We start from the raw sequence: 14,248 nt of genomic DNA on the forward strand, positions 1-14,248 counted from the left end.
GGATAGTGCGGCAAAACTAGTGGAGGTATTTGGAGATGAGGCCTGTGGGTGAGCTGTCCCTGGCTGAGGCAGGAAACAGCAAGGACCGCAGCTGTGGGATGGGGCGGGGCAGCAGCTGTGGGGACGTCGAAGTCTAGACTGGTGAGCTGCCACGCACGTCCCAGAAACATACAGCCAGCGAAGCCATCGAGGGGGACATCAGGCTAGGTTGTGTTCCAAGAGCTGGGAAAAGCCTTTAGCATTAGACCACAAGCCCCCATGTCCCCTACACTGGGCACATGCCTGGCAACAGAAGCTCTCCGTAGAGGTTACCGGAGGGAGAAAAGGAAGGATGGAGGGAGGGCGGGAGGTGTAACTAGGGGGTCTCTGAGCTGGAGGACCATTGACTTTCCTTACAAAGGAACACTGAGATGACGTACGTCACAGCCTTCAGAGGCACCTCATGGGAGCTGCCCACAGAGTCACTGTGGAAACACCTGCTCTCCGGGGGGCTCCCAGCCAGCCTGCACCACTGGCTCGCATGCGTTGGAGAGAGGCATAGGAGTTCAGTCTCATCCGGACAGCAGCTCCTCCATTTGAACTCTAAACAGATGTTTACAAACAAACAAACAAACAAACAGTTCCTGTCCTCAGCTTGCTCCTCCTGCTCTTACTAACAGATACACATCGGAAGAAAGACAAAAATGAGCAGACAGACCCCCCCCCCAGCAGTCTTCCCTTGAGCCTCCAGGCCCTGGCAAGCCTCTCTCTGCCATCTCCCTGCCTCCTCTGAGTTGACCCCCTGAATTTTCAGCCACCTGCCCCAATTCCATCCTCCTTTTCTTCATTCTGTCCAGTGCTTGGGCCAGACAGCGATCGTGCCTTGCGCAGCCTCCAGCCTGCCCTGTGGGAGTTTGAGAGAGGTGAAGTGTGGAGATAGATCCCAGTCCTTGGAGAACTGACGGAAGCATATGACCCTCCATGGGCTCATGTCCCATGCCAGGGAGAGGGTCACTCCACCCCTCATGCCCCAGCAGACACAGCCACTGTCCTCAGCGGGTTAGGGGAAGAGGCCACCAGTAGTGGGGTATGTCTCCGGGAGGCCTGAATGAAGGGGCTTTTTTTCCGGGAAAGAGGAGGACACACCACTGGTTGGAGCCCCCAGATGCTCTACCCAATGGCCTGCCCTGTCCAGGGAAGTCTATCTCCTTCAAGCTCCTTGAGCCCCCAGGAGGAACCCAGAGAAGATTAATCAGGATAGGGTTGGTGAGGTGCCAGTGACATCCCCCTGGAGAGGCTGGGGCCTGGGGCAAATTACCCTATAACAGCAGGTTAATTAGATAAAACCCAAATTACATGAGCAAGGCTTGCAAGCCCAGCAATTTGAAGGTTTCATGTTGTTTCAGAGGTGGGGAGGGCTTGATCTCTAGCTCAGCATGGAGAAAATGACTTCTTGCTCCCAGGCAAGCCAAACCCATGAATTAAGCTCTCGACTACCCATCCACGAGCCCCAATGCCAAGCACATATAAGGAAGGGTGCCTGCCAGTCCTCACTGCAAGCTGCAGAGCCCGGGTAGGATTTGGTCTTCATCCCTCCTGCATCTGATTCTATCTCCACCACCAGCATGAGCCGCCAATTCACCTGCAAGTCGGGAGCTGCCACCAAGGGGGGCTTCAGCGGCTGCTCAGCAGTGTTCTCAGGGGGCAGCTCGTCCTCCTACCGGGCAGGGGGCAAAGGGTTCAGTGGTGGCTTTGGAAGCCGGAGTCTCTACAGCCTGGGGGGGACCCGGAATATCTCCCTCAACATGGCCAGCAGCAGCGGGAAGAATGGAGGCTATGGGTTTGGTCGAGGCCGGGCCAGTGGCTTTGCTGGCAGCATGTTTGGCAGTGTGGCCCTGGGGCCCGTGTGTCCGTCTGTGTGCCCACCTGGAGGCATCCATCAGGTCACTGTCAATGAGAGCCTCCTGGCCCCCCTCAACGTGGAGCTGGACCCGGAGATCCAGAAAGTGAGAGCCCAGGAGCGGGAGCAGATCAAGGCGCTGAACAACAAGTTCGCCTCCTTCATCGACAAGGTGGGTCTACCTCATCTTCTCAGAGCATGAGCTTCTGTTACAGCAGAAGGGATTCAGGTTAGATATGAGGAGGCACTGAATGTGGACGAAGCAGGTGTTTTCTTTTATTGGGGTGACTTATGTGCGATTCCCTGCAGTCTTTCCCAAGAGAAGACGGAGGGAGTTCTGTCTCTACTGGCAGAGGCTTATGGGGGTTACTGGCAGGAGCTCCGAAGGAAAGACCCCTGCTTCTTCCTTGAGGGTCAGCTTGGTGCCATTGTTAAGCCTGGGGTCCATGCAGGCTGTGTGTGTGGAAAAAGCCAGTGAGAGGCAATCTGCCCCAGAGTCTTCCTCCCGTCCGTCGTGAGCAGGTCTCACCCACTAGTCATTTGACTGGATGGGTCAGGAGCATCCGTGTGTGGTCATTCCTGGATGGCTTGGCCATGGGCATTTTTTTCAATCAGCTAAGGACTCTCGAGAAAGGCAGAAGGGTGCAGTGGGGAGGACATCTCCACAGTGCTCTGAAGTCAGACCTGGCTTCCGCCCTGGCCCCGTCACTTACCAGCTGTGTCTTGGCTAAGCCAGTCATGGAGCAGCTGTGTGGAGGGTTATTTATCCTGTCTGCACCTCTGTTTCCTTATCTCCGTAATGCAGATAATAGCCTACATCTCAGGGATTTTTGTCGGGTTGATGAAAGAAAATGCATGTGAAGATCTTGGCACAGTGCCTCACACATACAAAGTGCTCCCAAGTGCTGGTTATCGTTACTATCGTTTTCATCTTCAGAGCAGTGGGGGAGGAGTGTTGAGAAGGGAAGGATCCAGAGGTCTGGAGGAGGCCTCAAGGCATCTCCTGGGCCAAAGAGGACCCTGACTTATGGTAGATGAGAGATTATTACTCCCATTCTATGAGTGAGCAAAAGCATGCAGGGACATGCCTTGCAGGGTATGGCATCTGGGGTGGGGATGGGAGGGAAGGAAGGTGAGAACCAGTCCTGGGGACTTGGGGGGCTACGTTGGCTACATGACAGGTAGGCACCACGGGTGGGTCAGCCCAGGACAAAGCCTATGGTTGACATGGTCAGTGGCCATCGGAGCCTACCGGTCCCCCTGCCCCACACCCCAGCTCTAGTCTCCTGCTCTGAGCATCCCCTGCTTGCCTCAGAGGCCAGCACTGTCTCTGTGGCTCTTTACTCCTCCAGAATGTGGGTACATCCTATCAGTGATCCCAACTGCCCAGTGTGTAGTCCAGATGCCAGCTGTGGTGTCCTGGGTGTAGGGTTTGCTCCGTGGCTAAGGCTCAGTCTTAGGGATATACATGAAAGAGTCGGGATTGGTTAAACCAAACCAACACTGGATGATCTGCTGGGGCAAGCAGTTTGGTGGCTGATCCCATCTCAACGCTGAATCCCAGACAGTTTTCTGAGGTCCTGTGCTTATGACAACAGGGAACACAACCTTATTTAGACAGTGGCTGTGCTCACGTGGATTAAGTCATATTTTAAAAATCGTGCCCCCCACAAACCACACAAGAGAGGAGTATGTAGATCTACTCCCTCTGGTCAGTTTCCTGGCCCAGTGAGGCGACAGTGGCATGGGGCACACTGTCTATCCATCTTGTCCCACGTGCCATGCTCGCGTTGTGGAAGATGCTTCTAAGGAGAAGACCTAGGGCAGAAGGAGGAGGGCACGGGCAATGGTGGAGTTGGGGCCTGATGCAGAAATTTAGAATACCCAGAAGCTCTTGGCCCATTGAGCCTCACTGAGCTTGATAGACTATAAAATGAAGAGCAGATTCCTTTCTTCAGAATGCTCAACATTTCCAGAGATGGACCCAGCCTGACTCTGTCCTGCTATTTTTTTAGGCACGCCCCTGCCCTGAGCTGGTTTGGTCATAATGGGTTCTGAGTGACCGGATGCATGAGTTATGGGGACACATGTCTGGGTGCATTCCTGGGCTCCCTCACTTATCAAACTGTTGGACCTTGGAAAGAGGCTCCGTTTCCTTCCCATTAAATGGGGTTAATGACTTGCCTGCCTCATGCAGCTGTTGTGAGGGGATAAAGGGAAAAATGCAGGCAGAGCGCTTGGCACAGAGCCTTGTGAATGACAGGTGTGACTATTTCCGTGGGGGCTCAACAGTTTCTGTGCTTCGGGTCCCAGGTGCGGTTCCTGGAGCAGCAGAACCAGGTGCTGGAGACCAAGTGGGAGCTGCTGCAGCAGCTGGACCTGAACAACTGCAAGAACAACCTGGAGCCCATCCTCGAGGGCTACATCAGCAACCTGCGGAAGCAGCTGGAGACGCTGTCCGGGGACAGGGTGCGGCTGGACTCGGAGCTGAGGAGCGTGCGGGACGTGGTGGAGGACTACAAGAAGAGGTGAGCGGGGAAGGGATCCCCTGCAGCTGGACCAGTGCCCCTTTCCCTCTGAGCTCCTTCTGCAGGAGCGGCAGCTACCCCGGCTTAAAGTTTTTGGAGATGAGGGGCAGTGTTCCTTGTTGTACCAAGCAGAATTATTGCAACGCAACTCTGGAACTTGCTTCCTGCTCTTCCAGCCTCTGGTCTGGCACTTAGGACAAATGTCCAGTTAGCTGGCCAGTGGTCAAAAGACTGTCTCTGGCTGGATGAGGGAAACCTTGTGTAAGCTACTCCTAATCTCCTGGAGCTTCTGGGTCCTCATTGGTAAAAGGGGGCTTAAATCCATCCACCTCCCAGAATGGCTAGGAGGAGTACCTAAGGAAACACTCCCATTCATTTGTAAAGCTTTATTCAAATTCTCAAGGAGGAGCTTGCTTCTTGCTTCCTCTAAGATTTCCCATAGAACATTCATTCCACATGGTCCTACCACATTTTTGTAGCCGGATCTTCAATAATCACCTTTTTTTTTTTTAAACTTCGTTACGATGTCCCCTCCTCTAGGAAGCCTTCCTTGCCTGGTGGCCCCACCAGCCTAGTACTCTGTGGCCCACTAGCATCTGTCCCTCAAATGGGCACCCTGCCTCTTGGTTAGAGTCTTCCTTGAGTGAAAGCGTGTTCTCAGTGAGAGGGTTCTAAGTGAGATGTAGTCACCGACCGAGCCCTGGCATTCTTGCAGGTACGAGGAAGAAATCAACAGACGTACAGCTGCAGAGAACGAGTTTGTGCTGCTCAAGAAGGTGAGGGGGAAGTCAGGCCTTGAGTCCAGGGCTGGCCTGGGACCAGGGAGAGCTGAGCCTACCAGTGTGCTCTGCTGTCAGAGAGCTGATTCCAAACTAATGATGTAAAGGCTGAGGAAAACCACAATGGACTATCCAGAAAGGGAATGAAAAGGTAGAGACATGATGGCCTTCCTGAGTGTTTCATGTCCACCGTGAAGAACAGCAGAGGACGACACACAGGGGCTCCCCTGCGTCCACAGGGCCTGACTCTGACATCCGAGGGACGACTGACAGCAGCCTGGCTGGGGCTCCCTTCCTTAGAGGGGGTACCCCATCCCTGCTGAGGGAGCGGGGTCTCAGGATGGGGCAGGGCTGGGACTTTTGCTCCATCCTCTCCTTTCCCATGAGCCTCTCAGAGAGAAAAGCGCAGCTATTTCGGTGTGCAGGGCACCCAGCACCCAGGCTGGGGTGGGTGTTTCCTTCTTGGCTGCACTGGCAGTGACTGAAGGATGTTGTCGGGGGGGGCATCTTTCAGGATGTGGATGCGGCTTATGCCAATAAGGTGGAGCTGCAGGCCAAAGTGGACTCCATGGACCAGGAGATCAAGTTCTTCAAGTGTCTCTATGAAGCTGTAAGTCTGTGTCTCCACCCACCGCTCTGTTGGCAGCCAGTGGGTAAAACTCTGTTCTGGGGGCTGGGAGAGGCTCTTTGCTCTCAGGGAGACCCCCTGGTTAGCCATTCATCTCCCATTTCAGCCCCGAGAGGCTCCCAATCTCCACCCTCTGGGTGGAAAGGAAACGGTCCAGGTCCTGGCTTCATGGTGTCAGGAATCTATCTGGGGCCTGGAGGGGACTCACTTGGCCCAGGGAGCAACAGCTTTGGTCCAGAGTCTCTAAGTTAGCATCACCTGGATTTGCTAATCTTGCTTGGGGGTTGGGGGGATGGTGTTAGCCTCTGATAGTCAAGTCCTGAGACCAGCCCTGTTTCCCATGTAGGAGATCGCTCAGATTCAGTCCCACATCAGCGATATGTCTGTCATCCTGTCCATGGACAACAACCGGGACCTGAACTTGGACAGCATCATTGATGAGGTCCGTGCCCAATATGAGGAGATCGCACTGAAGAGCAAGGCAGAGGCCGAGGCGCTGTACCAGACCAAGGTGAGCTGGGCTGAAGCAGGACCAGGGAGGGCAATCCCAGCAGGCATGAGGGCTGGGCCTGATCATTCCCAGAACAGAGGCCATGTCCAGTTAAGTGTCCACCATGCGCTTCCCCCATGACATCAGCAATCCCGAGACGTCATGTAGTCCTATGACACACTCATCATGCTCACCATGGCTCTGTGCTTTGGGGTCCCCAGTTTCAGGAGCTGCAGCTGGCAGCGGGCCGGCACGGGGATGACCTCAAAAACACCAAGAACGAGATCTCGGAGCTCACCCGGCTCATCCAGAGAATCCGCTCAGAGATTGAGAATGTGAAGAAGCAGGTGAGGGGACAGGTTGCCCATGGCCTGGGGCAGGAGGGCATTAATTGGAGGGGGAATGAGTTGGCCAAGGATATCAGCCTCTCAAATCTCTGCCCATGAGAGGAAAGGGGCCAATGAGGTCACTGCCTCAAATACTTAGAGCAGACATCCCTGGGGCATCTCCTCTCCCACTCACCCCAAGAACCTCTGCTATGAAGTTCTTCCTGCAGGAAGACGTCTCTCTCATTCCCCGGGCTGGGCTAGGACCACACCCCCCTGTGCCCTCTGCCCTAATCACATGCCCTCCTGGCATCTGTGCTTCTCTTGTCCTTGTCACACTTTGACGATTACCCCACACCAGCCTGTCCCTTCTTCTACGGAACTGGAGGAAGGCAGGGAGCTGGCTGCTCTGTTCCCCATTGCTTTGCCAGCATCTAGTACAGTGCCTGGCACATAGTAGCAGCTTAATAAACATTTGTTGATGAAATGACTGATAAGTGGGCCCAAAGAGCACCCATTTAAGTGCCTCCTGTAACTATTTAACTATTCATTAAGGCCTTGCTTGGACCCCTTCCGGGACTCTAGGCTGCAGTCTCAGGCTGAGTATGTGGGGAGACAGGATGAGGTTATAGAATAACAACAGCAACAGCTCCTATCATTTTATCACACTGAATCATCTCAAAGATTGTGAGGCAAGCACTACCCATCGTTACAGATGAGGACACGGAGGCTCCAAGAGGTTAAATGGGTTGCAAGCTGACGAATGGCAGAGCTGTGATCTGAACCCACTCTGACACCTAGTCCAGTGCTCTTTGCACCTTCCCAGGGCTTTAACATTTAGTGACTCTGTGACATGGGGCAAGTTAGTTGCCTCCTCTGCATAGTGGGGTGTAAGGACTGCATGAGCTAAGGTATGCAAAAGGCATATCAGGGCTGAGGGTAGTGCTAGGCATAAGGTAAGCACTTGGAAAAGAATAGTTGGTTCTAGGGAATCTCCTTCCCTGCGTCCCTCGTCTGTGGTCCTATGCACCTGGGCAGCCGCTCTCATTGTACCCACAACACCACATTCCAAGGATCTCTCTTCCCAGACTTTAAACAACTCAAGAGCAGAAAGCCAATCTTACTCCTCCTCGTTCTGTATCCTTGGTGCATGGGTGGCCAAGTAAATGTCTTTGTAATGAAGTTACGTGGTACTGAACTGGCCACGATCACAAGAAGGCCTGTGGACAGGAGGGCAGGGTGCACTATCTTTCATCACCACAATGCCTAAATACAAGCAAGTGGAGAAAGAGCTAGGAAGGACTTGCTGCCCCCAGAAGGGGCTCCGGCCTTGAAGAGGAGCAGGAGGTGGGAAAGGTAGAAGTGGGCATCTCCACCCAGGAGTTCCAAGCACTAGTGGGATTTGGATGTGGATGACTCTATTCACCCCTGCCAGTTTTCTAGCTTCTCTGATTCCCTGTTTAGGCTTCCAACCTGGAGACGGCCATCGCCGATGCTGAGCAGCGGGGTGACAATGCCCTGAAGGATGCCCGGGCCAAGCTGGACGAGCTGGAGGCCGCCCTGCACCAGGCCAAGGAGGAGCTGGCCCGGATGCTGCGCGAGTACCAGGAGCTCATGAGTCTGAAGCTAGCCCTGGACATGGAGATTGCCACCTACCGCAAGCTGCTGGAGAGCGAGGAGTGCAGGTGGGGGGTGCTCTGGCACAAGAGCCCCAGGGGTTTGAGAAGGACAAAAGAGAAAGCTTAGCACACACTCATTTAGAAAAGATGAGTCCTTGGAAGTGAAGGGGTGGTGATGATGGGACTAATAACAGTAACTAATAATACCTACCCGGCGTGAGCCCTCACTCATGCCAGGTACTGTGCCTCGGGGATTAGCTCATTCCATCCTTACAATTTTCCTGGGTATACCTCTGCATACTATCCCACCCCGACCCCAACCAAAAAAAAAAAAAAAACCAAAAACCAAAAAACAAAAACACCACCACCACCCCATTACTATGTTAGGCCTTCTTGTTCCATCTTCCTTACCTGTCCAGGTACAAGATGAGCTTGTCAGAGATGTCCCAGGGCAACCATTCCAGCTTCCCCAGTGTTCTCAGCAGATAGGAAAGATTCAGTGACCAGAGCTGACCTTGGGATGTGTGCATGCCACCCTGCATGTGTACCTCCTGCCAACTACTGTTTGATTTAGGTTGTTGCCTGCTTACCCCCAAAGATTCAAGGGCAGCAACCATGGCTTCTCAAACTCTGCTTGTGCCAAAAAGCCCAGGAAATTTCCACAGGTGCCCATTGGGTTCAGAAACCCACATCAGGCCGGTGGGAACACTAGCTTTGAGGTTAATAGATTGTGGGTTGGATGAGTGCTTGTTCTTATTTTGTTTCTCTCCCTTACAGGATGTCAGGAGAATTTCCCTCCCCAGTCAGCATCTGTAAGTACTTGTATGCTGGGACCTAAAACTGTAGAATTTGCAGACGGGAAAGGGCTTTAGTCACTCGCACCCTGTGTGTGTAGCTGAACAAACTAAGGACCAGAGAGAGCAAAAGATTTTGAGATCACACAGCCAGATAGCAGAGGCATGGCCAGTAATCAGGTCTCCTGACTCCCAACGCAAAGCCGCTTCCTCTGTATCACTCTGTCTCCCTGCTCCCCGGAGGTGGCCACTGGGAAAGCTAGAAGGGGAAACAGAAGATGAGTGTGCATGAGGCCTGGGGCTCCAGGGCTGCAAGTCGTGACCAGCCCTGGCCTGGGGAATTAGAGGCGGCAGAGGGAATCAGTGAATGGGGACCTCGGAGGTCAAGCTGACAGTGTTGGATCTCTGGATTTCTCAGTGGGACTATTAAACCAGAACCCCAAAAGATGCCATTTGCAGGACAGCTAGCGAGAGGGAAAGGTTGAAAAGGAAGTTTAGCAAAAAGGCTAAGAGAAGCGGAGGGGCGGGGTTTGCGTATCCAGAATGACAGGTGGGTGTTTGGTACCTGGACCAAAGTGCTGGGCTTCTGAGAATGAAGAATCAGCCAGACTGGGGCTAAGCTGGGCAGGGCAGGGGTTAGGACATGGGGGATGCAGTCTTTGGGCTATTTTCCCCAGGGGGAAGGGCAGGGCCGCCGTGCCGGCACCTAACCCATCGTTCCAAGAGACCCTGTGTCCCGGGGGGGGGGGGGGGGGGGAGGCGCCCCGTCTGGCCCCGCCCCTGAGGGTGCCTCCCCCCCCCCCCCCCCCGCTGTCCCCCGCAGCCATCATCAGCAGCAGCAGCGGTGGCAGCGGCGGCTACGGCTTCCGGCCCAGCTCCGTGAGCGGCGGCTACGTGGCTAGCAGCAGCAGCTGTGTGTCTGGCGTGTGCAGCGTCCGCGGCGGGGATGGCCGGGGCAGGGGCGGCAGCAGCGACTACAAGGATACCCTGGTGAAGGGCTCCAGCCAGAGCGCCCCCGCCAAGAAAGCCAGCAGGTAGAGAGGGCTGCCCCCCGCCCTCCCGCCACCCCTGCGTCCCTAGCTGTCACCTGCACGCTCTCTCCCCTGGCCCAACGTCAGCCCCCTCTCCGCCCCGGCCACCCCACTTCTCCCGGCCTGTGTCTTCCGGAGCCTGGACAGGTGTGGTTGGCTAAACTTGGTGAAATTCCTCCTGGCACGTGCCTGGCATTCACCTCCTTGGCTGAGGTCCCCCAGCCCCGCCATGGGCTCAGCTCCAGGCTCCCGGCCTTCTGCCCTCGACACAGCCTCCAGCCCAGTCACTAACTACTCTGTCCAGCTCCCTGGGTCTCGGACCGAGCCCCCCCCCCCACCCCACACTGGGGCCTCTGTCCCAGCAACTGCCTATGCTGGGAGGGCCGAGGGACAATGACCCAGAGCGGCCAGTCCCCACCCCACCCTGGCCCCATCTCATGGCTCAGGTCTCTCTTCACTCTCCTGTACCCAGAAGCAGAGAAGAGAGGCCCCTCTACACCTCCTTTCCTCTTAGAGGCCCTCCCATTGCATCCTCAATAAACAGCACAATCTGACGGCTTGGTCTCTGAGTAGTTAAGAAGGTGTGTGCACGTACTGTGTTCAGTACTCACGGAAGCACCACCCAGGCACACACAGACACACACACACACACCAGACACACTGCGGATTGCCTGTGCGGCCCACGTTTCTAGGTGAATTTTCTCCGTAGAGCCAAAAAAGCAGCTTCCAGAGCACACATGAAGCATGGGGCCAAGTCTGGGAGGAGGGAGGGAGAAAAAGAGGGAGAGAAGAAAGGAGGACCACGGGAAGGGTGTGTGTGTAGTGTGGTTTGTGGCTTTCAACAAAAGAATTACCTGTGTCTATTGGCAGAAATGGTGACAGGGACCCTGGCCTCCACCTAAGAACTGGATCTTTCTGGAGGGAAGCTGGGGGTGTGGCAGGCAGGTGTCTGTGTTTATTCAACCCTTTCCTCACTGCTCAGAGGCCTGGGCTTTTGGGGAGTCACCCAGGAAGGGTGGAGTTGTTGGGGACCCCACACTCTGGGCCTGCTGGGATGCTAAGGTAGGGAACAAGTCCCTGGAGCCTGAGGCTGGACTAGGGTGAAGTGAGTTGGGGGTCAAGGCAAGCTGTGAGTTTCAGTCACTGGCCCAGATAGCTGTCTGCCCTGGAGTGAAGAGGGGTGTAAGGAAGACAGATCACCCAGTGACCAGCATGAGGCAGCAAACCTCAGCCAAGAAGTCCTTGGTGGCCTGAGGAGCTTACAAAATTGGAGGTAGAGGGATTGGAGAAAGGGATGAATGGGCTGGTTTGGCAGACAGAACTTCAGAGTAGTGGCTGGGGCTTAGGCCAAGGTCACAGGGCCAGGCTCGAAACTCTGCCACCCAGGAGGTAGCCATCAGCTAGAGCCTCCCACTGCTCTCAACCTGGAAGCCAACACCACCATGTGGGTGGAGGAGGGTGAGCAGTTGAAGACTCAGCAGCAAGTTTGCTTCCTTGGTCAACAATGCCAAGACTGTTGTGTGTGCGTGTGTGTGTGTGTGGGTGCGTGCGTGCGTGTGTGTGCGTGCGTGCGTGTGTGTGTGTGTGTGTGTGTTTTCAGAACTGGGTAGAGACCCTGTCATTTCCTCAGCAAAGGATCCACATAAACCTGCTGCCTTTGCTACCTTTGCAGCAGTAAGAGCTGAGGTGGGATAGCAGAAGGAATATTCCAGTTGAGAGGCTTAGAAGAATGCTAGGTTCTCAAATGGAGGGATGGAGGCTGCTCCTCTAGGTGCTGCTGGTATCTCACCCAGATTTGGGGAGAAAGTGAAGAACTCTCCCACATCCCTTTGTGTCCTAGGGCTCACAGGGGTTTCCCGGGTGGGCAGGGTTATCCTGGGTTTGGAGTCTGTTTTCTAGAGCAGCACATCAAGGTACTGGAAGCTGAGTGGTGCTTCCTGCGGGAGATAGAGCCCCACATTGAGGCCCACAGTAGAGACCCGAGTTACGAGCTTGGCAGGTGCCAGAGTGAGGGGGCTCAGCTGGCTATGGACTAGAGACCGGGCAGGAGTTGATGGATGACTTGGGGGATAAGAGAGGTCTCTGAGGAGAGAGAATGATGACAATGACTCACAGGTACAGTGGCCATGAAGTCACATGAGTCTAGGTGGTCATTTGATCATGGTTTCCAAGAGCAGTGGTTCTTCACACAGGCTCAAAAATAACCTGGGAACTTTAAAAAAATACTGAGGTCTGAGCCAGTACTCCAAACCAGTTAAGGCGGTCTACCGGGGTGGGGCCCAGGCACTCATGGGGATCTAGCAGATCAAGTCAGGGAAGGGATTCTAGCGAGCATTCAGAGCTGAGAATGTAATCAGTGGAGAAAGAGACCCAAACTCCAGTCAATGTAACAAGGTCTTGGAATGAAGGAGTAGAGATGGGGCCAAGGCATTAAGACGGCAGGACGAGCTCTGAAAGGGACATGGGGGGGTGGGGGATGGCGGCACTGAGCACACTTACGCCTAATAGCCTAAGCTTGAGTCAGGTGAAAGGGCCACGTGCTGAGGGACAGGGTGGCAGGGGGTATGTGGGCACCGACAGGGTGAGGGGCAGGTGGGTAAGAGCATTGTGACGGGCCCCACATCCTGCCTCTAGGTCTGTGCCACCATGCTGCCTTCCTCTCCTCACAGCCAAGTGATGAGCTGCGGAGTGGATGCAGGAGAGAGAGAAAGCGAAGGTACAATCCCTGCACTCAGGAAACTTCTGGTCCTACGGACCACTCAGGAAGGATACAGGTGGAGGAGCACAAGCTGGTGGACTAACTACCCCTCCGCATCCCCCATGGGACTCTGACTCCAGGCTGCCGCTGTGGCCACCGATGGGAGCAAGCCCTGGGGACACCCCCTGGTGGGGACCCTGCAGCAGGCCAAGCCAGAGAGCATTGGCCCAGCTGGGGGACTGCCAGGGACTGCCATGGGTCAAGCTGGCACCTTCAGGACGTCTCTGGAGGGCAAGGAGAACAAAAAGGGTCCCACATGGTACCTGGGGTGCCTGCCAAGGGGGCTGAGGCTTCCTTGCCTTGATCACTACTCACTCTTTCCATCCGTGACGCCTCACCCCCTCGACACTTTCCTATACCTGACAGGGGTCCGAGGAGAGGGCTGGGAGACTGATGCTAATGGAGCATCTGCTGTGGGCCAGAATGTCCCTGAGCTGGGCCTGCCACCTGCGTCACCTCTCTGAGGTGGGCGTTATTATTCCTGAGACAGACACCTGCTACAGCTGGGGCCACAGAGCCAGTCCCTGGAGCCAGGATTCCATGAGGTCTGTCTCTCCAAAGCCCACACTCTTTCCATATCCCCGCCCTGCCTCCCATTGTGGGAACCATCTGCCTCTGTCCGTCCAGCTGCTGTGTGTTCCTGCCCTTCCCTGACGGCCTGCGGGCTCCCTGCCCATGATCTGTTGGAACTTCCATCGTATTCCATCATCTGAAGCCTGATGGCTCTGTGTCCTGGGCGCTGAGCTGGGTTCCCTTTACGCCTACAATTGCCCTGTAACCTGTCTCAGATTTCCCCACTGTAGGCTGCCCACAGAGGCTGTGGCCCCAATGTCACCTGCCAGTCACAGAAGCGGGTCCCCTCAATGGTGGGCGCGGGGGGGGTGTTCAAAACAGCACATAGATCAAGCCCCCTCCTTGAAGCCCTGCTATCCTGTGCCAGAAGTGGCCAGGGAAGCTGGGTGGTTGTTGGCTCTGGAGTAGGAGCAAGAGGGGACGAGGAGGGAGCCTCAAGAAGGTGGTGGAGATGGCCTGGGATGGACCCAGCGTGTGGGGAGGGGCGCTTTTGAAGGAAAGGGGCTGAAGCAGACGGGTGGACAGTTTATCCTGAGAAGCTGGCTGGGCTCTGGAAGCAGAAGTATCAAAATGATATCCCAGACCAGCAAGAAGAATCTGGAGAAGCATGAAGGAGGTGGCCGCCGTCATGCGAGTGGGCTCTTCTGGGCACTGTCCTTTCTCCAGATGGTGGTACGGTGGCCAGTCCAGCCCGCTGAAGACAGCCATCAACTTTGCAACCACCCCTGGCAGAGGCATCTCCACTTTTCTTGAATACTCTGATGAGGCCCTGGAGTCCTCATGTCTCACAACTTGGCCTTAGAAAAGTTCTGCTTCGCGTCTGACCACCCTCCTGCAGCTATG

At 55.2% G+C, this 14,248-nt stretch overlaps 1 protein-coding gene across 1 annotated transcript; it reads left to right on the forward strand.

Moving 5' to 3' along the window:
- Window positions 1–1,604: 1,604 nt before the first annotated feature.
- KRT71 (keratin 71) lies at window positions 1,605–10,081 on the forward strand. The gene is made up of 9 exons (XM_027592380.1): window positions 1,605–2,051; window positions 4,193–4,407; window positions 5,123–5,183; window positions 5,701–5,796; window positions 6,161–6,325; window positions 6,526–6,651; window positions 8,095–8,315; window positions 9,027–9,061; window positions 9,867–10,081. Exons 1-9 carry the CDS (start codon window positions 1,605–1,607, stop codon window positions 10,079–10,081), a joined length of 1,581 nt encoding a protein of 526 aa, XP_027448181.1.
- The last annotated feature ends 4,167 nt before the right edge of the window (window positions 10,082–14,248 follow it).

Source organism: Zalophus californianus, chromosome 9, assembly GCF_009762305.2.
Source record: "Zalophus californianus isolate mZalCal1 chromosome 9, mZalCal1.pri.v2, whole genome shotgun sequence".
Taxonomy (NCBI): domain Eukaryota; kingdom Metazoa; phylum Chordata; class Mammalia; order Carnivora; family Otariidae; genus Zalophus; species Zalophus californianus.